We start from the raw sequence: 24,631 nt of genomic DNA, 5'->3' as shown, positions 1-24,631 counted from the left end.
AATAGATGAAGAGCAGAAAGGTGAAAGCTATCTGACTGATCAACCATGGCCACCAGTGCCACCACAATCCTAATGTTAATGACAGGGCACGCCTCATCATTTACTCCTTCACATATGACTGGAAAAAATACAACTCGTTACATGTGAGCGAGCACAGATTTACAGACCAGCTCTTACACTCATTACACACACACACTGATGCATATAAATTATTCAACATTTTGTATTGTGTATTTAATATCTGCCTAATGTAGTGTCCAATGCTTGCAGAGAAGTCTGCTTAGGAACAGGAAATAAGTCATCATGGAGGGCAGGAAAGTGATCGCCAAGGCTTAACTGTGGAGTCCTGGTCTATTAACTACAGTGAGGGAAATGGAATGTGTTCATATGTGTGTGTTTGTTTGAAAACTATTCTTAACTTTTATCTTGTGACTTAGTACCATCTGCCAGCACCAAAAGGTGTCTTTTAAAATAATAAATGAACTGACAGAGACAAGAGCCCATATGTTCACCTACAGCCCGGGGAAGCCACATAAAATTGTTGTGCCAGGTGGCATGATACGCTTACAAAGAGAAAGTCAACAGAAACAAGTGCACATGCAACTTCATGTTACAGCGGGTAACCCAAAACAGCATAGAAGGAAAAATGAGTCACAAGGACTCCTCTAGGTTATAAAAGGTGACAAAATTCACTGCAAATACAAATGTGTTGTTTAAAAATTAACCAATATACTCCAATACTACTCTCCAGTTCTGGAGACCAAGGGAGGCCGCTCATACCAAATTATTCCCGGCAGCAGTTCACTTGGTGTGTGCCCATACCAAGCAAGCATTTCTACTTAAAAATAGAAGTCAAAATTAAAATAAAAACTAAAATTTAGTTATGAACTGACTAAAATCTAATTTTGACTTATTTGAAACACTGACACACTGAAGTAAGATGTGGAGGTTGTAGATCTATAAAAACACATTGACCATTCTTTAAATAAGACATCAAGGGATAAACTACGGACTAACAAATAAAAATGGAGAAATAAAAGCACCTTGAAATCAAAATGGTTAGACACATGCAAGTAAAAACAGGATTTTTGCTGCATGTCATTCCTGTCATGCTCTTTTCTCATTCCCCTTCAGACAACGACGACCTCTTGCCATGAAATGTTGTTACAGTCGTGGAAACATCAATGTTTGATTGACTTTAAGCACAAGCAAAACTTTCTTAGAGCTAGGCACCAAAATTTTAGGGTAAGGTTTTCAATTAAAAATTAAAATATATATCTTCAAAAAGTTACATACGTATGTAATGTTATGTATTTCCTTATTATAAAAAAATGCATATAAACATGCAGTCAAAGGATAGGAATTGACATGTGTCATCTATTGTTAAGGACTTAGTAATTTTAACCCAAGCTATGACATTTTTGTGTTTTTCAGTACTTTTGACTCTTAAGGAAACAAAAACTTGTTCCACCAGCTGTCATGTATGTGCCAGGCACCAAAGCAGTGCTGCCATGGGGGCACTCTTTCAACAAACACTTGAGCGGGTGTTCAAAAGGAGACAAAATTCATTAGAAGTCGACTTTACACCTGGTGCAATGGCCTCTTTAGAGAACAATGAACTCATGAAGGCTTCATCTCTTCAGTGTCACTCTTTAACTTGGGCCTCAACTAAGTTTAGACATAGTTGCACCCTGTCACAAGAAGCAGAACAAAAAAATATAATGATGGTGTGATGTGAAACAGAATCTTCATTTGAAGGTTACAAGATACACAGTTGTATTTAACCTCTCTAAAAAAATCGGTTAAAGTGTTGAAACAAGGCTTAGACAGAGTTGACCCTTTTCAGCCAAAAGTGGAATTGTACTGAGCATGTTAATATTGATTGTGTGTTAATTAATCTGTCAGTCAAAAGTAAAACTGTAAATAGTAACTTAGTAAGGTGGTAGTTCGGTGTAGGTTTGTCACTCTCAATGGTCCAACTTTTTTTTAACAGTCTTTCAAAGTTTATTTATTTAATTTATTCTATAAAAATATACCGTAGGTAAAAATGACCAGGAGATGCTTGCTACACTTGAAATGGAAGCAGGACTGCACCTTCAAACCAGAGTAGGTGTTTTAATTATGTCTTTTGCAGGTATTTCTTAACAAGACACTAGTGGGGCACCTGGACGTTGTCTCGCAGGGCTTATTCAAAGAGTGTAGGAATTTGTTATTCTATCTAAAGTAGCCCTGATTCAGATAAAGATGATAATAGCAGAATAATAGATAACTGTAACAGATCAGAGCTGAAAGAGATCCGCATGATTACAAGGCCTTAAATGAGAAACCACACCCTCCAGGATTTGACAAAGCACACTCACTGGATGAGACGCCAGTTCTTCTAAGGGGAGCGAATACATTAGAAATGCTTTTCAGCTGTCCTCAACTGACCCAAGTTTACTCTGTCCCCCTCCTCTTTGTCTGATAATTAAAAATCCATGGAATTCTGACTCTTGCTTTGAATATAAATCACTTAATGGTGTGACTGGTCTTGGAAAATGTGCTCGTACTGTAAAACAAAAACATATATTTACACCAAAGGGCTTTTTTCGTGCTTTATGACTTAGTAAAGCAAGTATGTAATACGATGGGATATTTATGTTTTCTAACTCCATCATCCATAATTCTTTTTGTCGGTGTTCATCCAGCCATTCTTCTTTTCATTTTATGTGTTCTCAATTTTCTTTTCTCATCAGTCGACTTTTCTCTTGTCACAGTTTGCTTCCATTCCTGATCCCCTGTTCAGTTAATTCTTATTCTCTTTTCCCTTCCAGGCTCCCTCGTTACTCTCTATTTTATTGCAATTCAGGACTTGTTCACAAAATTTGTCTGGTATTGCTGGGATCTTTATTTTTGCTTCTGGGGTGAAAGAACTCATCAATACATCTATTTATGCCCGAATTTTGCTTTGCTGAACCTTTATGCGTTCAGCAATTATAGGCTGATTACATTTGTAAAAGTCCTTTGAGGCAGATGTGAGCAAATCCCACAAATTGCTTAATTTATTTTGTAGCACTTGAGGTAACATAATTGCAGAAAGTGTCATTTTTGTTGACATGAGCATGTAGCACTGTAAAGTTGCCACTTAGTATTCTAGCTTTAATGTTGCTCTCAAGTGCTGTTGGAAATCATTCAAATTACAACTCAAGAGCAAATGAACAACAGAGTCATTAGGAAGGACAACCTGCAAACTTCATGATGAGATACTGTAGTTTAAAAGCTTAACTCAACAAAACTCCTAGAATTTATGTTCATTCTTACTCACAATTTTTTATTTTATTTTGCATTTCCCATTTATATAATATCCCACTAGAATATCACTCACATCCACGAAACTTCGACCTTGTGTCAAACCATAGAAAGTGAGCACATAAATAGTTGCACAACTTATACTAACCTACGATCTTTCACAGTCCGTCTAGCTCCAGTTTTATCTCTTGTGTTTTTTTGCTGTTCTGCAATCAGTGAAATTGTTGTGTTTTGGATGCTTCCTGTTCACACTCACAGGTCCTGACTGTCTCTGCAACACTCAGTGAGATTGGCAGAACAGAACAAACAAAGTGCCCCTGCCATTAACTTACTGGGATGCCCGGTCAACACAACTGTGTGTGGATGTGGATGTGTTGGTGCTCTTTGCCAAGTTGGGTTGATTTTGTCATTTTTCATCCTGTTACAAAACTGGTTTAATGGCCGTTTGGAAAGAAAAGTAAGTGGACATAAATTAATAATTGTAAATGCAGGCGCACATTGATTTGGGAAATTTGGGATTTGGGAATGATGTTTGTTCTGAACTACAGGCATCATCTGCTTCATTTTGACAGGATTATGCAAGTCGTTTATTTTATTAAGGTGCCCACAAAACTGATTTAAAATGGTGAGGGCTGCCTTATGTGTTTCAGTCGGCTTATCTCTTGTATTGTCATTTACACAAAATATAAAAGTGAGAGTCTAAGACACTGTTTACACTTGGTTTTAAAATGCGTCTCAGGCAATCGGACACAAGTGGACAGAGCTAAATACAAGTGTAAACAACCACCGGGACAGATTGTGATCTGATCACTCAAAGCACTTGCTGGGTCTTGGACACATCTCACCAAATAGCTTTAGGAGTGTAAACATTATTGCGTCCTGATATGTCTCCGTCGGAGGCAAATACAGATACCAGATATGTGTTCACATTTTAGATTGCGTCCTTTGAACTTACAAATAAGTAAGATTCCTGCCAAACCAGCTGTATTAAATCAGACTTTAAGGTTTGAATGACTTTAATTTTGTGTCTTATTTTGTTGAGATTCCCACTCAGTAGTTGGCAGCCGCCTGAGAGTTTCTTTTGCACCCACTTTGTCTTTCTTGCCAATGCAGCAACAGCCCACCATTGTCCTGGCTGCTTATTAACTACTTGCAACAGGTTAGTTTCATGGTGAGGCACAGAAGAACACATGCCAGGTAAGCAGCTAACGGGATGTGCGAAGTGGTTTGTGGCAGTACTGTGCTTGTTAGACCCCTTAGGAGCTGTGGTCCAGCATCGTCTGCAGATTCCCCATCATTGGCAGTATAATGATTTCTTTAGCAAAACTTGTGTTTGTGTTTCCTCAAACTAAAAATACAGAGCTCCATGTTAGTTGCTCTCACATTATTTCAATATGATAATTTGTTATTTTACAATTTTATAGCCAGAGGTGTAATTAAAAAAAAATACCTTTTATAAATACTACAAGCATCAATCCTGCGGTGAAGAAAAACAAATGCAGAAACAACATAACGTTGTCCTGTCTGCTTATTGACTACTTGAAACTGTTTCCATGGTTCTATGCCTGGGACCAGCACCAAGACCACTTGACTCCCCAGCCGGGTTAATAGCCTGCAAAACCCTTATTTGATGGCTCACACAACCCTTAACCTCCACCTCCACCCTTAATCTGACAGCAGGCTACATGAACAATGATGTGTCTCAGCTGTCTGCTTGTGATCGGGGCAATCAAAGTGCATTAGAAGTTAAACAGAATAGAAAGAGAATATAGAATGTGGAGTTACATCACATCATGTTTGGGGACATGGGAGCCATCTTATCATCTATGCAGTCTGTGTCTGTGTCTGCATATCTAGAAAAGCCATATTTTTTTTTTAAATTGTTTAGTTTTGATGGCAATGGGAAGAATTAAAGAGGTGGAAAATAAAAAGACCCTTCCTGGAGAAATAAATTGCAACAGCAAGCAAGCAAGCAACTGTTTTCTGACAAACGACTAATGATAAATATGGAAGGATTGTCAGTGGTATCCAAATAGATTTGTACTTAAAATGATAAGATGGTGCTCCTTTGCTGTACTATGGCACTGATCTACAGTGGTGATGCTTTTCAGAATCATCACAGAAGGTCAAAATACAGCCTCCAACTCACCAACAGAAAGTCAGAGCAACTCTCACAACAGGGCGATCTGTGAATCTTTGTTTTTATTCAGCCCTGTACAGCAGCATGGCTCTGTTACATACTGTCCTGTAACCTGAGAGTCATCATCTCAGGCAAAACCTCCGGCAGAAAGACAGAAAACCTCTCGCAGTAAGTCGCCGTGCTGTCTGCAGAGAAAAAAATAGATAAATAAATAAATAAATAACGGCCTACAAAGTGACAGACACTGACACAAGCAGGCAAACGGCTAGAAAAAGAAATAGACAGATGTCGCTGGTGACAGTACAAACATTTTGCGTTTTTTTTCTCTCTTTCTGTAGACGTGCATACACAGTCGGATTGTGTTACAGTAACAAGGTCTTATCAGTCACATGCAATGACAGGAAGCTGATCACAAACACCAGCTTAAAACACCATGTCACAGCATCTCTCAGTCACAACTTTTGTTCCGGGTTAAGTCTTTATTTTGTTTCCTAGCTGCTTCATTTCACTATTTTTAACACAGAGAGACAGATTCTCTATCAACATTTTCTTCTGTTTTAAGGTCAAAGTTTTGTTTGCTTCTTTTTTAAAGTTCCTCTTAATGTTTGCTGATTTCTCTCCATTGTCCTTCACTTTCTTTTTTCCACCTCTCATTGACATCATTTCTCTCTTAGCCTCGTTCAATCTCTTTCCAGCCCAGCTCTGCCCTCTTTTCATTCGCTCACCCACTCTGTGACCACTGTTTAATGAGACCAGTGGTCTATAAAGTGCAGGTCACCATCGCTGTCTCATCTGATTGTCTAGTTCAAAGATAAACACCTGTGGATTCATGAGGAAACATACTTACTGAAATATATAAAGCCGTATAATCCCCACTACTTTATTGCTTTTCTTGGCAATATTAAAAAATGGATTAATAATATGAGTTTGCCTTTCTAACATTCCTAGTGTCTAAACTGTTTTGTTTCCTTATGCTTTAGGAAAGTGATAAAATTGCCTAAAATCTGCTGATTCTTTTCATGTGTACTTCTTTTTTAATGTAATAGTATTGTTTGTTCTAAGCAGTAATGTTACAATTCACTGCCACTGTTAAGTCTTTTATTACATCCACTTGCACAGTGCTCGCAGCCCCCACAGAGACTGCAGATGAAAATGAGCTTCTAGTCATTTGTAGTGCAATACATAAATGTATCTAGAATGTGCAGCTCATGTGCGGCTTCATGTGTAGGGGGCGGCTGTAATCCTCCACGGACCACGGGGTCAAGGGTTCGATGGCCCTGGCTATATGTCGAAGTGTCTCTGGGCAAGACACTGAACCCCTAACAGCCCTTTCCCCTCCCCAGCTGTGCAGTGCTGTTCCAAGCCTGGTGGAAATTGGCGAGGGTTGTGTCCGGCGTAAAAACTGTGCCAAATCAACATGCGGACAATGATCTGCTGTGGCGACCCTCAACTCACGGGATAAGCCGAGAGGACAAAAAAATAAATACAAAAATTAAATATCTAGAATATACAGTTATGCATATACATTATGTAATTTAGAATGTTTTTATAATGCATCAGATAAGCACATTAAAGCAAACTGTCTAGTAGAATGACATAATTATTAAAATCTTTGGACTTTATTTAATATAACCAAACAGACAATACAGTATTTTTTTAATTTCCTCAGAATTAGCCAATGCTTGATGGTTCAATTCATGTAAAACAAAAATTTCTGTTAAAGCCAGCAGCCAAATGGAACATTTTAGTGTTTACATTAAACAGAGATTGTACCATTTTGATCACTTCTGAACTTTAGCACTTAAGCACGAAGAATTCCTTCGTAATAGCTATTTAATTTAATACCAATAATACTTGGCAGTGGAGAGGTTGGTGCCACCACATCCCAGCTGGTTCCAGGTTTGAAAACACCTGCCTGCCTTCTGTATGGAGTTTGTACATTGCTTTCATGGCTTTTTGTCTTGGTACTTTGGTTTCTCCAACAGTCTAAGACAAGACACGCAGTTAGGTGAAATGATAACTCAATTGTCTGTAGATGTGGATTGAAGCGTGAAAGGCTGTTCGTCTCTATAGCTGTATCTCAAGTTCCTTCAAAGATGGATTATTTGGGCTCACAATGTTGGTGTGGTTCATGACAATATCATAGAAGAAGAAGCAGCAAAGTCCAATTTTTGCTGTGCACTCTAAATGGAATGGGGTCCTCAAGCTTCTCAATCCTAATCCTTTCAGGTTTAGACTCATTGTAGGTTTAGAGAGCAGAGCAACCAAAATGTTTGGCCAGACTTTTTCATACTGATGTCTTTTTGTTTTCCCATTGAAAGTGTGCAGCAGAGGATATTTTGTACTAAAAGATTCTGCAAGAAATCTTGAAAAGTATCTGAACATAAATAAAAAAAAGAAAATGTCTGATTTACTACTCATTACTGTGAAAAATCAATCTTCGTGTGGGCTTGTGAGAACAGTCTACAGAGCTCCTTTGAGCTCGTTAAATCAAACAGCTTTTAGGAATTGTCACTTTTTAAAAAGTTCAGGTTGTAAGTAAAAAAAGTTCAACTCTAGAGAGTGTTTCACAGTTTGAATTGCGGGGTATCAGAGGAAGACATAACAGCGTATTGACTATGCATCAATTAAAATTATATCACCAAGTGGGCACAAACTAATAATTGCGATGTGGGTTTTTTCCCCTAACAATATTTACTTTTCATGATGTTAGAGAAGTTCTAAAAAACATTAAGAAAAACGGCTCAGCCAGCATCAGACCTGTTTATAGTCGGAATTGCTATTCAAATAAGAACTCTGATATTTATTCCGAAAATTCACAGAGTAATATTTGACAGGGTATAAATACATAGTTGAACGTGAGCAAATGTTACCTTGGCAACGCTCTATTGTGTTCTCAGTCGATCACTTGGATCACAGCTCCACTGTTTAGTTGTATATGTCTTTATACTTTTATTTATAAATGTATGTATGGTTTCAAAACTCTCAAACATTCAGAAAACTCTTTCCCTGTCAAATGCTAAAAGTTATCCATCAGTTTGAGAAATATTTTAGATTTTGACATTCTTTCATAAACTTTGACTTTGTTTGCGTGCTTCAAGGTTAATTTTAAATACACTGACCGACAGCACAAATGCCTGTGATCCAACTGAGACTAATGTGTCTATCGCTTTCTGGCTAATACCACAACATGACTACCAAGAAATACAAGAGATTAGTTGCCTGAGGACCTTAATAAAACTACTAGGATTTTTTTTTTAGAAAACTCATTAGCAGGGCTAGCACGACATTAGGGATCTTGAGTAGTAATTCATAAACATATAGTGTCCCTGGCATCCCATAAAAATCAGTGCCAGGGAAAAAATTACCATCTGCTTCTATGTTGAGACTTACTATCTCTGCAGTGTCAGAGGTGTTATCAGTTTCCTCTGCAGGTTTTTATTCTGACACTCTGTTCCTGGGGGCGGTTAAGAGAAGCACAGTTGCATTGTAAGTCTTCAAACTCCTGGTTCAAGCCTCTGTGACTTTTGGATTTTACCTATGGGGTTTGTTAGAATATCACAATTACCTTTTCGTTGTCAGCCAACTCCATCTCCATTTAATAGTAATATGACTCTGTCACAGTGTTCTCTGCCTTGTGAAAGTCATACATCAGTCCCAATTAAACAGGCGGCAGATTTTACATGATGGGAGCCGTTAATGTTCGTAACGACAAAGTGTTTAATAGAAAATAGAATATTCTCTGCATGTGGTGTTTACATGGAGCTACAGCATATCTCAACTGAATTAGGTATATTTAACAAATCATATTATGAAGACTTTATACTGGTTATTTTAAACAGGATAAATGTGTATAAGAAATCTCCACACCTGTCAATTCTGGCTTGTTATAATTTGCTGTTGCTAATTAATGATAACAATCAAACTCAGTCAATTGTTTGAACATTTAATTTCCAGTTGATCGAGCTGATTTGTAAAAGAGATTTGACCGTACAGGTGATTACGGGCATGATCACATGCTGAGTTGCTGAGGTTAAGGCAACATATCTCTGTTTTTGTGTTGTTGAATAAGCATTTAAAAACACATCTACCAAACACACGTCATCAATGGGTGACATCATAGAAATAAAAAAAAAAAAAGTTTTTTTGTCTAAAGTAGTTTATTGATCCAAGAGGGCGAATTCAAGACAACCTGATGAAGGTCTAGCTGCCCTTTTTTTTTAAGGTACTGGGCCAACGATATTCTCCACAAGGACATTCTGACATGAACAGGAGGAGCTGGTGATCAAACTGCCGACCCCACATTTAGTAGATAACCGGCTCTTGCCCCATGATGCAGTTAAGCAGCTACAGTGAAGCATCATAATCTCTGGTGGTGACATTGTGAGTGACCTTCACCCACATGTGGCACTTTGAGAATGTCAAGCTGTGACTGATCTACTGTAATTTGATTTCAGCTATATAGATAAATAGACACATAAAGATATTCACACAAAAACAACTTGAAGAGCAAAAAGGTGTTTGCTATCGTAGGTCATTTGGATCTTCTTTTAAAGTTTGGGAGTGGGCAGTATTGATGCTGGATGGGTTTCAGCTGTAATACCACAAATAAATCAAAGACCAATTCATTAAGACACATAGAGTCTCAGAGAGTACACAAATATCTTCAAACCTTCAAAGAAACCTTGTATTTTCCCTTCAGCTATACATATTCTCCCTGCTCTCCTGGTTAAATATAATTCCATCATATACACACAAAACAAAAGTTACACAAGCATAAACTTAATCTGTTTATTTCTTTTGTATATCAACTCTCAAAACATCTGCTGTATTGAGCTATCAGCTGTGGATTTTCAGCACTGCTGGACTTTTGCAACATTTCTTTTTCTATCATCATCCACATATTACCCATTGCGGTGGCAATCCCAGTGAAATGATCATTTACTTTGATGCGCACACACAAAGACTGATCAATGTTTTTACATTGTGGCATAGCGACCAGGGAAACCACAAAATTAATAATGCAATAAATGCCATCTCAACATCAAATTGTGAGGGAATCTACCCACAGGGATGTAATGGAGGGTGCTGTCAGTGTTGAAAGTATATTTTCATTAAGGGCTCAGTTGTGCAGGGATGGGGTGAGAACTGACTGATGACACATGTCATCTTGTAAACATGTTAATGTACATGTACGCTTTCACATTGTGTTCACTGAAAGGCGGGGCACAGAAAATGAAGCACTTCCTGTTTTGTTTTCCTACTTGTGGCTAACAGAGGCCACCACACGTGTCTGTGCCTCTGTTGCACTGCTAATAAATGAGGTGAGTGCCTGTGATTGACCTATGTTTATGTGTTCTTATCTCCTCCTTTGTGTATGCAGCCAGATGCTCGGTGAAGCGTGGTGGTGAAGATGGTTGGAATGCACTTAATGAGGCCACGGTTGTGGGACCGGGTCAAATGGTCGAGTGTTATGGGAACAGGAGTCCTTTATCTGCTGCTGCTATCAACCTGTGTCGGCCAAGACGCAGAAGGTAAAGGCAGTCTCCCTTTCCTCGCTTTTCACTCACTCTTTTTTGCCTTTGTTTTATCTCATCCTCTTCCCTCTGTCTTATATTTCAGATTGAATTCTGCTCAGTTCTACTTTGTGTACATGACTTCAGGCTTATCTTCAGGCACAGTCAGCTATGGTGTTTCACATTGTTTTCCTGATTCATTATTGATTTGTGTGATATCTGTTGATGACTGAAGAAGAGTAGTGCATATTTTTGACCAGCACAACACAATTTGTCGAAGGGTGTTGAGTTGTAAACTCAGTCTTACTTCATTTACCCCAGCCTTCTCTTGCTGTTATTCATTTCCCATTCATTGTTTTGGAACACTTTGTCATTTACAATGCTTGAGCCAAACTAAGTGAAAGTTTCAGTATGTAACTTTTTTAAAATGATTTAAGTTTGGTTATTTCTGCCTTTATTTGATAGTGAAGAGATGATGCTGCAGTTTACTGGCATGTGCTGTAATAATTCAGCTCTGAATGTGTCTTTTTTTACTCATTCAAAATATGAATAGGTAGGTCCTTTATACAAGCATGTTTCTCTGACACCACGCTTGTTTTAACAAGTCCAAATGTAAAGTGTGCAAAGCCAAATCAGATTTTGAGAAATTCAATGAAACTAAATGTCAGTGGCCAATAAAATCATAACAGAAGGTAACGATGATGAACAAGAGGCTGACGTTTAAAGATCGGCAGTAAAACCTTAAACAGTGACAGGCAATATATAAAACCTGAGGCAAATATGGCTTCTCAATATGTTAGTTTCCCTATTCTGTCAAAACAGTTGCGGTGTCAAGTCGACCTTGAGCCATCACAGTCCCTCTGCAACCAATTAATAAGTAGAAGCTGTAATCAGTTATTTGCTGGCATCATTTTGTGAGATTGCTTATACATTTATATGCTTAACTCCTAGATTCTTACATCTTGCTCATAGACTAATGAAGAGTTTAGAAACATTTAAGAAATATTATGTTCATTCTTATTTTATCTAAAATATTAACCCTGATTAACAGAATATTATTTAACTTTGGCATACAGTCTTTATCTACACACTTAAAGGTTTGGGGTAAGGTATAAATGGGCGGAAGTTAAGATTTTATCAACTACAGTATGTTATGATTTTCAGTTTTATTCCCACATCACAATATAAAAACAATCTACAAATCACTCAATAATCATAATCGGTAATTGGGAAACTTTGTCATGGGCCTTCAATGTTAAAAAACATCCACGTTCATAGTTCTAAACTGAGAGCAAACTGAAGCAAGGTGAGACAGAAATGGAGTCATCACCAATGGGAGAGCTCAGCATAATACTCACTTGACTTTCTGCTCGATTTGTCAGAATATTAACATTCCATTTAACTCTTAGTCTGTGAGATTTATCTAGTCGGCATTTAGCTGACAGGGGCCACAGCCAGGTGAACGTCTGCGAGTGTGAGAGCATCGAGCAAGTCGAAGTGTGTACATGTGAGTTTCTGATGAAGCCGATGAACTTCTAAGCATCCTTTTGGGGGTCACATCTTCCTGGACACATCTGTCTCGCCTCTTTACTCCTCATCGCATCTGTCCACCTGCATTCAATTACATCTGTAAAACCGTGTTTCCTAAACTGCTGGCAGGGTCTCAAATGCAGGATTGCAAGCCTTTTTCTGGTGGGTCTGCACATAACAAGAATAGCAGTTTTAATGAGCCAGGGTTTCCAGTTGACAGACAGTATTTTACTCGGTTTGGACCCTCTCATGACATGAGTGCTTGTTTTTAATGAGCTCCAGTCCCAGGATGAGCAGTTGATTTCAGCTGTTTGGACCCCCACCTGACAAGAGGACTGGTATGTTTTAATTAGCCTGGGTCCCAAGGTAAAAAACTATATTTACTCTCTTTTGGTTTCCCGAGTTACAAGAGCACGAGTATATTTTTAATGAGCCTAAATCCCAGGGTGAGAAACGACACACAGTGTGTCACACCAGGGCTGGATGTTTAAACTCTTAACTCACCATAACTTCTAAGTGTTTAAGATTGCAAAATTTTACTGCTCATTACTGAAGAATGTTTGACCTGTAACAAACAAATAGCTCACTCCGCTTATTTTTATTAGATGCAAACATAACAACAGTCAGTGGTAATGGCACTGAAAATAGCAGTGTGAAATGCAGACCCTCTGGTGAACCCCTGTACTTGACTTGAATCAGATTGTGAATTCAATTCAAGCCTGTGGTGTGGGGGCGGTGAATCACTGGTTGTCTTAATTGAATGTGACTTAACTGAGCATGTGAACGGGACACGTTGGAGGCCCTGAAAAGAGTTTTTGCTTCAGCTGTCACATATCGAGTGTAATGTGTGTGGATGTCTGACTTTTTTAAAAGATGAGATGCCCATGGATGCATTTCTCTGCACCAGTGTGGCTGCCTCTGCATTTTCCTCTATGACAATGAAACTGTGTGTGTGCGTGCGTGTGTGTGTGTGATTACATGCCCGTGATTGTGTGGCACAGCTGCAGTGTGCTAAATGATAAGACTGCTTGCCAAAAGTAGAGGGCTACAGTATCAATCAGATAGTACCAGGCACTTTTCTCTTAGTCACTGCACTCACCGTGTGTTTCTCAGACTATTCTGCTTTCTCCAAGATACTAGAAAATGACCCTGACTCTATGTAAATGTCAGTTCCTAGCGTGACTATGGCCTATTCCCAAACTGATTTCAGGGTGTCACTTTGGATGAAGTCATGCCCACAGCCGTGTAGGGCAGTCAGCATTAAGAGGAAGGATAAAAATAAAAAGGTAACGTCACTTTAAATACTAAAGGAAAAAATGGTCATATACTGCAGCTTTCTTCTCTCTGATATTTAATACTTTTTTCAAATCATGTTGGTCTGTTTACATTTGTGTTTACAAGCCAGCGAGTTCTCTTCTGTTCGCTTTTTGCTTCATGTCTATGTGAACTACTGCCACCAACTGTCATTACTTGGACTTATTACTTGCTAGTAGAGCATAAGAAACCCCTGAAAACAAACTATGTTCGTTAAAACTTTTTTCCATAGTGCTGCAAGTTGTTGGTATACCTTAAGTTAGTGACACAGCTTTTGTTTTTTTATGCTCTGAGCGATTGAAAAAATCTGCCTGAGGATCTGAGGACAACTGAGACAGTAAAACTACCTTCCTGCAGTACTTTATTTAGCCTGGCTTCTGTTTAAGAATATTTTATGGGTATTATTTGTTTGTTATGTAGAACTGGTTCTGCTTGTTTCCCTGTACATTTTTGGTTTTCTTCAACACATTTGAGTGTGTGCTTATTTTTTTTTTTTTAAGATTTGTAAGATCCCGGCAGCACTTGCATGAACAGTGGCTCTCAGACTTGGTTTTGTGGCTTGCAGGTAGCCACGGCTTTACACACAACCACTGGTTGACTAACGTGGGCAACAGCTGGAGAGTGAGGCTCAGGCACAAGCTGAAGTGGCTCATCACTTTTAGTCTGTTGCTTTGGAAAAATCTAGGTATTGATTTTTGATTCTGGCTTTTCATTTTTACTCAGAGTATGTGTGTGCATGTGGGCAGAGTTTCATTCGTAAACAATGCATATTGAATGTCAAATGGCACTGCAGGCAGCAGTCAGAGGGAGTCGGTGACAGTGATAAACATCTTTCTGCTTATTTAGGCAATCGTTTTTACAAACAAAATTCCATTTACAGGTGGGCTTTAATTCATAAATATTATCAGGCTCCATAAGTTAGCCAAGCTGTGGACCCTGCACCAACACCCCCATGCTTTATTGTTCCTGGCTAAGTCAGGACATATTGTACATATTTTCCACTCCACAGTAGCTATGCCCTAAAATGGTCAACCCTCTGCAGGAATGGGAAAACAAAGGCAGATAAGGTGAAGGTTTTGGGTCCAGACTGGCACTGAGCTGTTGATTGTCTGTCAGTTGCCACATAGCACATGAGCAGAAATGGTTTTTCTCTTCAAAAACACTGGTCTGCATGGTTCCTGACCTCTGAATCACTGTCTATATCTGTATTTCTGCAATTCACAAAGTAAAATACAAAAACTTCAGCTAAAGTTTTATCATACTATACCACCTGCAATGCTTAGGATGTTGTGTGAAGGACTGTATATGTGCAGAAAAATTGGCTGCATCATTAATGTCAGATGTGTCAGTGTGGTGGGATAGTACTGCAAGTACAGTATGTTTATGCAGTACAGTATGTGTGTGTGTCAGCATTTGTATTTCAATATTTATTACAGCTTTTCCTTGTTAGATATTTTTTTCCCATCTGCTCTCTCTTTAGCATCTCTATCTTTTTTCCATCGCCATTTGTTTTTGACCTCGTTATCTACCTTTTTTACCCCCATCTTACTTTCGTATTTTTCACCTTTTCCTGTCCTTCTGGAATTTGTGGACATCGGCAGCACCAGGCCGTGGGTGTTACATGAGTCTCGGGTGGCCAGTGCCATCTTGTGCCCTGTGGTTTGATGGGCGCAGCTCCTAGAAGGTGGGGGACACAAAAAAAGACATAAACCCAAGTCCATAAGTATTTGGACAGAGACACAGTTTCCATCATGTGCTTTTAACTCTCAGCTTTTATTTTCCGCAGAAACATTATGTGAACCATGGTGGAAGTACAATCCCCATTCATCATTACTGCTCATCACTCTGCTCCACATTCTGCTATTGTTATTTTTATCATTACTGCTTATGACAGGCTCATTTCCTACTGTTACCGTTTGCACGGTACACAGTGTCACCAGTTGTGTTTACACTGGTGATTCATTGGAGGCCTTTATTTACAAGGTATTTTTTTAGCTTTTTACCTCTTCTTTACCTTGATTATATGAAAAAAAAAACACTTCACGCTTTAAACTTCACCCACAAAATCCCCAATAGCTGTAACTACATAATAAATAATGTGAATTTCTATTAATCAAGAATTGAGAATAATTATTGTTCTTTCGTGGAATCTCCAATAATTTTTTTTTCTAATTTTTATGAAATATTGTATTTTACCTACATTACTACATTTTAAATGCAATGTACCTGTGTACCTGATAGTACCTGTGGCAATTATATATTTTATATAGTTTTTCAATCGCATACAGTACAGTTTCCTTTTCCTGGAGACCTTCCTAGAACCTATAAATTAACACCAGCTAATTTCTGGGAAACTGTGACTAATGTTTCCTCGTAATTGTGAGGAAAATGCAGTACCTGTAAAATAGAGCATTGCTGAATCATGGAACTTGATACTGGATTTTACACTTTTTCTATGTTTTTTTTTCTATGTTCTTTTTCTAAAACGAAGGAGGAATTCTTATATAATGCTCCAGAAATGATTTCTGGTGCATATGTAATAATATATGTGTATAAACATATGTATAAAAATTGCATTTAACGTATTTCGGACACGTTTAACAGGTAGAAGCTGTACGTCCAAAACCAGAGCTCACTAACTTATATCACTTATATCTTTGATTGAAGCTACAAGTCAACAATGTGATGACCACTATACAGTAAATGTGTCTTTGTTGACTGGAGGGCATTTATGTATTTCCACCATGTGTCCTCAGAACAACTACCATCTGATTACCACCACTACTGCTGTCAACTGTGTTCAACCCTGCACCAGCCAGGAACAGACCTGACATAGTGAGACAGAGACGGGGGAGGAAGTCAAGATAATGGATAAGCTAGCACAGTGACAAAGTGGTGATCCCTACAGCACTGAGCCTGGTGCTTTGTGTGTGTGTGTGTGTGTGTGTGTGTGTGTGTGTGTGTGGGTGTGGGTGTGAATGTGGGTGTGGGTGTGTGCGTAAGTGCGCGAGCAGGTCGACAATCCGTTTTCTCCAGAGATACATCAATCTAGCACAAGGTCACACTGTCTCCCTTCAACAGTCCTCTTCTTTTACTCCTCTCCTCTTATCTCCTCACTCACTACCTTAGAACTCTCCATCCATTCATCCTCTTTTTCACCCCCCAACTCCAAAAAACACACACATACACGCACACATGTGTTGCTGATTACTCCCTTCGAATTATTTCTTCTTCATTTTAGTTCCCTCTGCTTTTCCTCTGACTTCCATGGATGAATGGATCAGGGGGGAAAGGATGGATGGATGGATGGATGTGTGATGGATGAATGGCTGACTGGTTGGGCCGAGGAGAGAAAACACAGAGGTACCAGACCCAAGGGAGAGGCGTAGATCGGTGTACCTGCTGATGGAAGCTTATAAAGGACATGGCACATGAGAACTTTTAGAGCAAAAAAAAAACCCACTTTCCCTCCTATGTCTGCCCCTGTATTTTAACCTTTTACTACCAGAGCTCTCAAAATGGCTACGTCATATATTTTTAGAAGACAAGTCTGTTAGCCAGACATTTCATTCTGTAGCAAAAGTTTCTGATGGGTTGAAATGTATTTTTCTTTTTGTGAGCCCTGCTGCAGAACAGAAACCCAGGTTTGAATGGACAGAGGAACATTTAAATTGACAGCATTTTGATAATGTGCTTTTAATAAGCAAATTATCTTGAGGGGGCTCTTTGCATATTAATCAAGGCATATCAAAATGGCCTAATGTGTAATTAGCTGACAAACCCTGTGGAAAACTCTAAATGTGTCCATGCCCACACATACCATGGGAAGGTTAAACGCATACTAATACTTATACATTTATTTACAATATTAGGTCACTGTGATGACATTAATTGTATTGTTTCCTTGTGAAAGAGACAATACTTATGCAAATTTTGCAGCTTCATATATTTTGTTGTAGACTCTTTCAACTGTTGTTTTATTATTCATTTCACTTTGGCTCACAACACTGTCATCATAACATGTTTAAATGGTCTGCACTTATATAGCGCTTTATGACCTATTGGCACTGAAAGCGCTTTACACTACTTCTCTTTCAGCCATTCGCACTCACAATCACACACCGTGGGCGGAGCTGCTTTGCAGCTGGCCAACACTCACCGAAAGCAATTAAGTTGGGGTTTAGTGTCTTGCTTAAGGACACTTCGACATGTGACCGGAGGAGCCGGGGATCGAACAAACAACTGTGGGATTGATGGACGACCGCTCTCCCTCCTGCGCCATGCTGGTTTCTTTTTGCACGTGCCAGTTGCATGCCCTGTGGCCATCAATCATGCTTTTTCAAACTTCTCTCTCCTTTAAGAGAAAACTCCTTTCAGAAACCTGATCACAGGCGTCTCTTGAGACAGTGTTTGTTTGCTTTTATTGCCACAGCATGTTCACACATTAAACCAGCATGTTTTGGAGTTCACCGTCATTGGGTTTTCCCATTCACAATCTCGACTCCAGGCAAGGTGGCCAAGCACGTATTTAACAGATGGAAACAAGCAGATTGCGGTCAAGTATAGCTTCAACCCAAATTAGTATACATTTTTCACAATATGGCAAAGCAAAAATTCTCATCTACATGCATGTCCACATTATTGGATTTTGTCCCTTTGGATTATTGTGTTGCAGCTGTATGATTGTGATATTTTGGCACACATTCGTTTTCCCAGATATTTTAAAGCTGTACTTTAATGCCCAACGTGTGTTACTAAACTCATACATGCAAATATGTTCAGGAATTGATGGTTTTAATAAGGACAGGACACAGAATGTCAAACTATCCCTACCTTCCTTTACTTTGCTGTTGTGACAGCTAAAATAACATTAAAACTGATATCACTGCTGGAGACAATGGGGAAGCTTCTGTCTGTGGAGTGACTCATTCCACATATCGAGTGGATGCAGCCTCACACACAAACAGGAACCTCATTGTCCCGGTGTCCCCACTGAGTCACAGTGTGACCATGTATATTTTATGGTAACTCTAGCATGTGTGAGTGCAGGAGCATAGGAGCTTAACTGTAACAGTGTAGAGAAGTGTTATGTACACATGGAGTTCATAAGACGGTTTCTAAGCAGCATTTGTGGATGTGTGCACCATAAATACTTGAGTATGTAATTTCATACAAGCTCAAGCCTGCTTGTGCTGATTGCTGTGGTCATCGGCTGCAGTCACTCCCTCTCTTCTTCCTCAGTCCACTTTGTTTGTAATTTTCTTTCTGACCTCCTTGGAAACCCCTACCTGCTTATTCTGCCTGCCAAATTTAGATGGACAGAATTTGAATAGTAAATAAAGAAGGTATTGACTGAAACACTCTGCTTAAAAATAAAGAGGCATTAGAGGGATGATAAATCTGAAACGGAGTGAGTTTTTCTCATTGGCTTCCGGTGGTATTGTCTGAATGGAGCAGTCTGTTCCAGAGTTTTAAGTCTTTCTTTATTTGGTCCACACCATGAACGCTTCCCCCTCATTCTCCTCACATAGCTCTCCATAGAGCTTTTCATCAGCCTGACAGAAACCTGGCATTAAGTGGATTTATCCTGTTGCTCACGCACAAAGTCATTTCAGTGATTATCTTTTCCAGAAACTTTGAGAATAAGTGAGTGCTTACAGGAAGACAAGTACATGTCAATGCAGGAAGGAAATGGACAAGGTAAAACTTTTGAGGTTAAGCATGCATGCTCAAAGGGGATAAGTACCTGAATATAAGAGGATACGAAGTGTGTTATATGAGCCCTTTTATTTTTGTACTCTTGTGATGAAATACACCTGTGACCTATGTGAAAGGAGAGCAGAGAATTAGCATTTCAATGCAGTCCACTCCTCTGTAGTTTTTTTAGTAAGAGTTCACTATAACCCACAATTTAATCCAGGTCATCTAACAGTATGTGGCAGATACATAGATGTATTTTCTTTTTTAGGAGTACAGTTGAAAGAAATGTTTGCCGTTTATTACAGTACAAATAGAATAAAGTTTGTGCTTTAAATTAGCATAAGCTCTTTATACCAGCATATATACACTTTTAGTTCAGTTAATTTACAGGTCTCTTCTATGTTTATGTAAGGCTTTGCATTAAAAGGCAGGCTGCTGACTGTTTCATCCCATTTAATTTTTATTATTTAAGGGGGGACGCAGACTGACAGGTGGAGAGAGGAAGGCAAATTAGAAGAGACAGAGCAGGGAAGAAACTGAGGGCAGAGAAAGAGGGAGAGGCAGAGATGCCCCATAGAGAACAAATGGCTGGTTAGTAATAGATGAGGGGCATCAGCTTACACTGAAAGATAAAAAGGCAGACAAGCAGGGGATACACATCTGTCCTCTGCTGTTCTTTCTCTCCCTCTCTCTCTCTCTCTCTATCTCTCACCCTCTCACACACACACACACACACACACACACACACACACACACACACACACACAGGCAAGTTGATAGACTGATGTAACTAGTGACTATTGTTCCATGGCTCATGCATCTTTCTGAATTGCCAAGTAGAAATGTGCACTTTAAACTGCAAAAGCGTTGAAAAAGTACAATCCCACCACCACAAAGACTTCAAAGTGTAAGGAACTGGGTCATATCCATTGTTGGAAAGCTGAACTGGACACAAACACAAAAACTGGCAACTACTATCTAGTAATTTGAGTATTTTTATAGTTTGGCAACATAAAGCTCTGGTCTTGTGGAAGAGATAATTTAGCCAAATTTTCAATGGCTTACTTTGGCACTAGACAGGATGCTTTGGCATTTTGTAAAGGCAAAATGGTAGAAATATGCTTTGTGTTCCTTCTGGGAGTTAGATGAGTAGATCAGGCTTCCTGTCATGACTGTGTATTGAATATGGAATATATCCATAACATAAAGACTGGAAGCTGGGGGTAGCTATTGTTAACAGGTTTAAATAAACTTACAGTGTCTTTGAATCTCACTCATTAATATCCTGTGATTTGTCTAATAAATCCATTAAGATAAAGTCATAGTAAACAGTTTATCCATCCACCTACTGTAGCAATTAACCTGTTTGCAGCGCCTCTGCAGGTTGCCTAGCAACTTCACTGCGATAACCCAACACTAAGATGATGTCATACTTACTGTAACTAAGGTGTTATTTACATTTGTACCGATGTTTTTAAACCCTACAAAAGAATGCAAGTGCGTATATTGTATAACTGTTCCTTTAATATTCAATCAATACATCAAACTAATATATAGACCACAAATCCCAGTGTTTAGAGTCAATGTGAAGTACTTTGTATTAACCTAGGTTGCTGACAGGATAGCAGGGAAGTGTGGGGCAGAAAATAGCCATAAATTTTTTTCAGGCAGCCAAGGTGATGGGTTTTAAAAAGTGGATACTAGAGGCATTTGAAGAGAACGTTCTGTGCACACCAGTGGTGAACTTCTTTATTTGTTGAACAGCAGCATAATCATCTCAGAATGCATCCTCTGCTTCGTTGTCAGCATGACAAATATCGAAGCCAATCATTTTTATTAGTATGATTAGCTACTTTGGAGCCATAGGACAGTTTAATCTGTATCTGTATCTGGGAACATTCAATACCACCTCCCATAGCAAGGAACAAGAAACAATATCAGTGGATCCCCCGTTAATCTATGATGTCACACAGTTGTAAAGCTTAATCGAGAAGGGGGGGAGAGAGAGAGAGCAGGAGAGAGAGTGAATGTGATCATTGTTCCATGAAGTCTATTTTCTAGGTGAGCAGATATCTGTCTTCCATCCTTCCTGTGGGATTTTATTCCCCCAGCATTCTCAGGAGATGTACAATAATGTTGCCCTGTGTGGTGAATGTGGGTGTTCTTATATTTCTCAATCCTGGCAAGGACAGAGAGATTAAGGAGAACCCTTAAATGGCTGTGTGTTTTTTCCCTCTGAATGGTAGCATTTCAAGCCTCCAGCTCAGGTTGAAATGATTTCCCCTCATAGTAATACAGTAAGTGCTTGTGGTGGCTGTGAATGGAGGTGCAAACCCCTTAGAGCGGTAAACACATTAACTTTTGCGTACAATACATGTAGACATCACCCTCTTGGTGCTTTTCTTATTTGTTTGTTTTCATCTCTATTTGCACCAAATCTTCTTCAGCGCATTTTAAGTTTGACTTCCTTTTGTCTGTTCGTTGTTCTGATGCTATGCTTTGCTCTTAATACTTAATACTTAATTTCCTCTGCTTCTCCTTTTTTCTTTTCCTCCCTCGGCTGCTACCTTTCTTTTCCTAATGACACGGCTCTTCCTTTCTGCAGACTGGCAATACGAGGGTAAGAACTATCTCCTTTTTCTTCCTCTTCTAACACTGACACACACTCCTAACTTCAGTTGCTGTACTACTTTATTAAGGTTGCATCTGTCATTACAAGTGAGAAGGACTCATATTAGTCTCTCTTCAAGTCTCACCTACCCTACCTCACCTCTTTTTCTATTTCATTTCATTCCAATCATGGTACTGCCCTGCTTTCACCCTTTTCATTTTCCAACATAGAGAAGAATGAGGTTTGAGGAACCTTATCCTTTATCTATATGGCATGCTCACAACCTTCTTCTGACCTACCCGTGGTGTTTAGTTCTCTGTATTTCTTGTTTGTATTTTTCAATATATTGTCTCTACCTTTAAAACGAGCATCTGTTACTTTCAATCATCATTTTCTTACCGTCTGGACACTACATTTTTTCTTACACCATAGCCCTTTTCTTCACTCATCCCCTATTTTTACCTTCAGTCCCTTCAGCACCTTGTTGTTTGCCTCTCACAGCCAATCTGCTCATGTCTGATGTATACAGATGTGTGCTCTGCAGAGTCCAGTACCATGTGAAAGTGACACTCAGTATGAAAGTGACACATACTTTTCAAAGAAAAAAATCTTTCATACTAATTTTTCTTTTAAACATTTGAGTGAAATCATCCACATGTTTTACATTTAGGTTTATCGTTTTACTGATTTCTAAAATTTAATTGAAGCTAAATCGGTATCACAGGCTACCGATCTTAACTCTTTCCTTTTTTCTCCTCACAGAATGTAAACTGTCTCGCTCGGGGCCTCCTGCTACCATCGTTGCCATAGACGAAGAGAGCCCCAATGGTGAGTAGTTTTACTCCTTCACTCTGGGAAGTAGATCACCTTTTACTGTTAGATGATCGTAACCTTTTCAGGAGATGCTGATTGGCACAGCAGGTAACCTACACTCATTTATATTCATTAGGTCTGTGCCAACTGTGTCATAGTTGGAATCTGATTCTTGCTGCAGACAGGACATCAGGTCATTCTGAGCTACATCGCTGTCTTTGAGCAAAAAGAGCCGGAAATCTTTTTGTCTTTCTACGTGTGAATTACAGATTTTTGTGTGTCACAGAACAGCATGCTTAAAAGAATAGTCTGACATTTTACGAAATATGCGTATTTGCAGAGACCAGGAGAAGAAGATCAATACAGGTGTTGAGTAAATGTGAAGCTACAGCCAGTTAGGTTAGCTCAGCCTAAAGACCCAAAACACAGAGAGGAAAACCTTTCTGAACATCAGAACATTCAGCTGCCAGCAGCTTAACTAGAAATATACACCTTGAGTTTCTACTGCCTGCCTGACAGCAAATCACTGCATCCAACCAAGAAATAGCCCCACACACTCATGAATCCAAAAACAAGCATTTAGTTTTTGTACTGAATAAGCAGGCAAAATATTTTACTTTGCTAGTTCTAGTCACATTTTGTCACCTATGCACATAACCAGACCAGCCTTCTTTCTATGTTCACAAGGAAATGTTTAAAGTTACAGTGTGAGACTGTAGGCTGCAGTGTGTGCAGTGCAGCTGTGTGTGTGTGTGTGTGTGTGTGTGTGTGTGTGTGTGTGTGTGTGTGTGTGTGTGTGTGTGTGTGTGTGTGTAAAAATAGGACCTTTTTTTGTGAAGATCACAGGTTAATCGAGAAGGGACCACATTTTAATTAATACGTTTAATAATTAGTTTCGTCACAGGTAAATTAACTTTTAGTTAACACTGTTATCTCCAGCCTATAGATTAATGCTCAGAATCTGTCTTGATGTTTGCCAAGTTTTAAATGCTGATACCTGGCCAAAGTAATCCTAACTGACACCAAAAGAAATTAGCAAGGCAACACCAGACAGATACTGTCAGATAGGAGTTCAATCTATGCAGCTGGCCTGTCATTTAGGGCTGAGAATTGCAGGTGAGAGCACAATATGACTCAGTTACAATACAGTATTTTGTCCATGATATTGATATATCACAAAATTTGATGTATTGCAAGAAAATAAATGACAAAAAGCACCTTGACATTTAACATTTTCAATACCACAGTGGTCTGATAATGTATGTGTACTGTATGTAATGTACACTTTAAGAGTACATTTGTTTCATAAAATAAGTGCATTATTAAAACAGACAGCTGTCAAACAGCATTCAACCTGAAGAAATATCATTTGCCAAAAAGGAGAAGGGATTGACTAAAAGGTCAACTTGTTTACCTTGTTTTCTGTAAACGTCTACATAAAATTTAGCTTTAACTTGTATGTTTTTAGATAAATATCAAAAACTTTTTAAGATATAAAGTGTTTCTGAAAGATATTGTCCAAATTCCAAGATTTGCATTAAATACACTTGTACAATAGATGCTCTTTTGCTCTAATGCCTTGCTCTAGTACAGCATATCAATAAGTCCACCTGTTGCAGGTGAAGGCAGCTCTCAAAGCACATTTGTGTGCATTCTCTTTTCATCTCTCACATCTGTGTACAAAGCTGCAGCACCAGTTTCTGTAAAATATTAACACCT

At 38.9% G+C, this 24,631-nt stretch overlaps 1 protein-coding gene across 1 annotated transcript in view; it reads left to right on the top strand.

Annotated features, from left to right (window-relative positions):
* LOC137105966 (protocadherin-15-like) overlaps positions 1-24,631 on the top strand; it is a 157,045-nt gene that overhangs the window by 12,342 nt on the left and 120,072 nt on the right. The window contains exons 2-4 of the mRNA XM_067488842.1: positions 10,812-10,962; positions 22,094-22,108; positions 22,862-22,927. Of these exons, the coding sequence (XP_067344943.1) occupies positions 10,842-10,962; positions 22,094-22,108; positions 22,862-22,927 (202 nt within the window). The 5' untranslated portion in view covers positions 10,812-10,841. The remainder of the gene's footprint in view (positions 1-10,811; positions 10,963-22,093; positions 22,109-22,861; positions 22,928-24,631) is intronic.

The sequence above is a fragment of the Channa argus genome, chromosome 20 (assembly GCF_033026475.1).
Source record: "Channa argus isolate prfri chromosome 20, Channa argus male v1.0, whole genome shotgun sequence".
Taxonomy (NCBI): Eukaryota; Metazoa; Chordata; class Actinopteri; order Anabantiformes; family Channidae; genus Channa; species Channa argus.
This window is presented reverse-complemented; position numbering and strand designations above follow the sequence as displayed.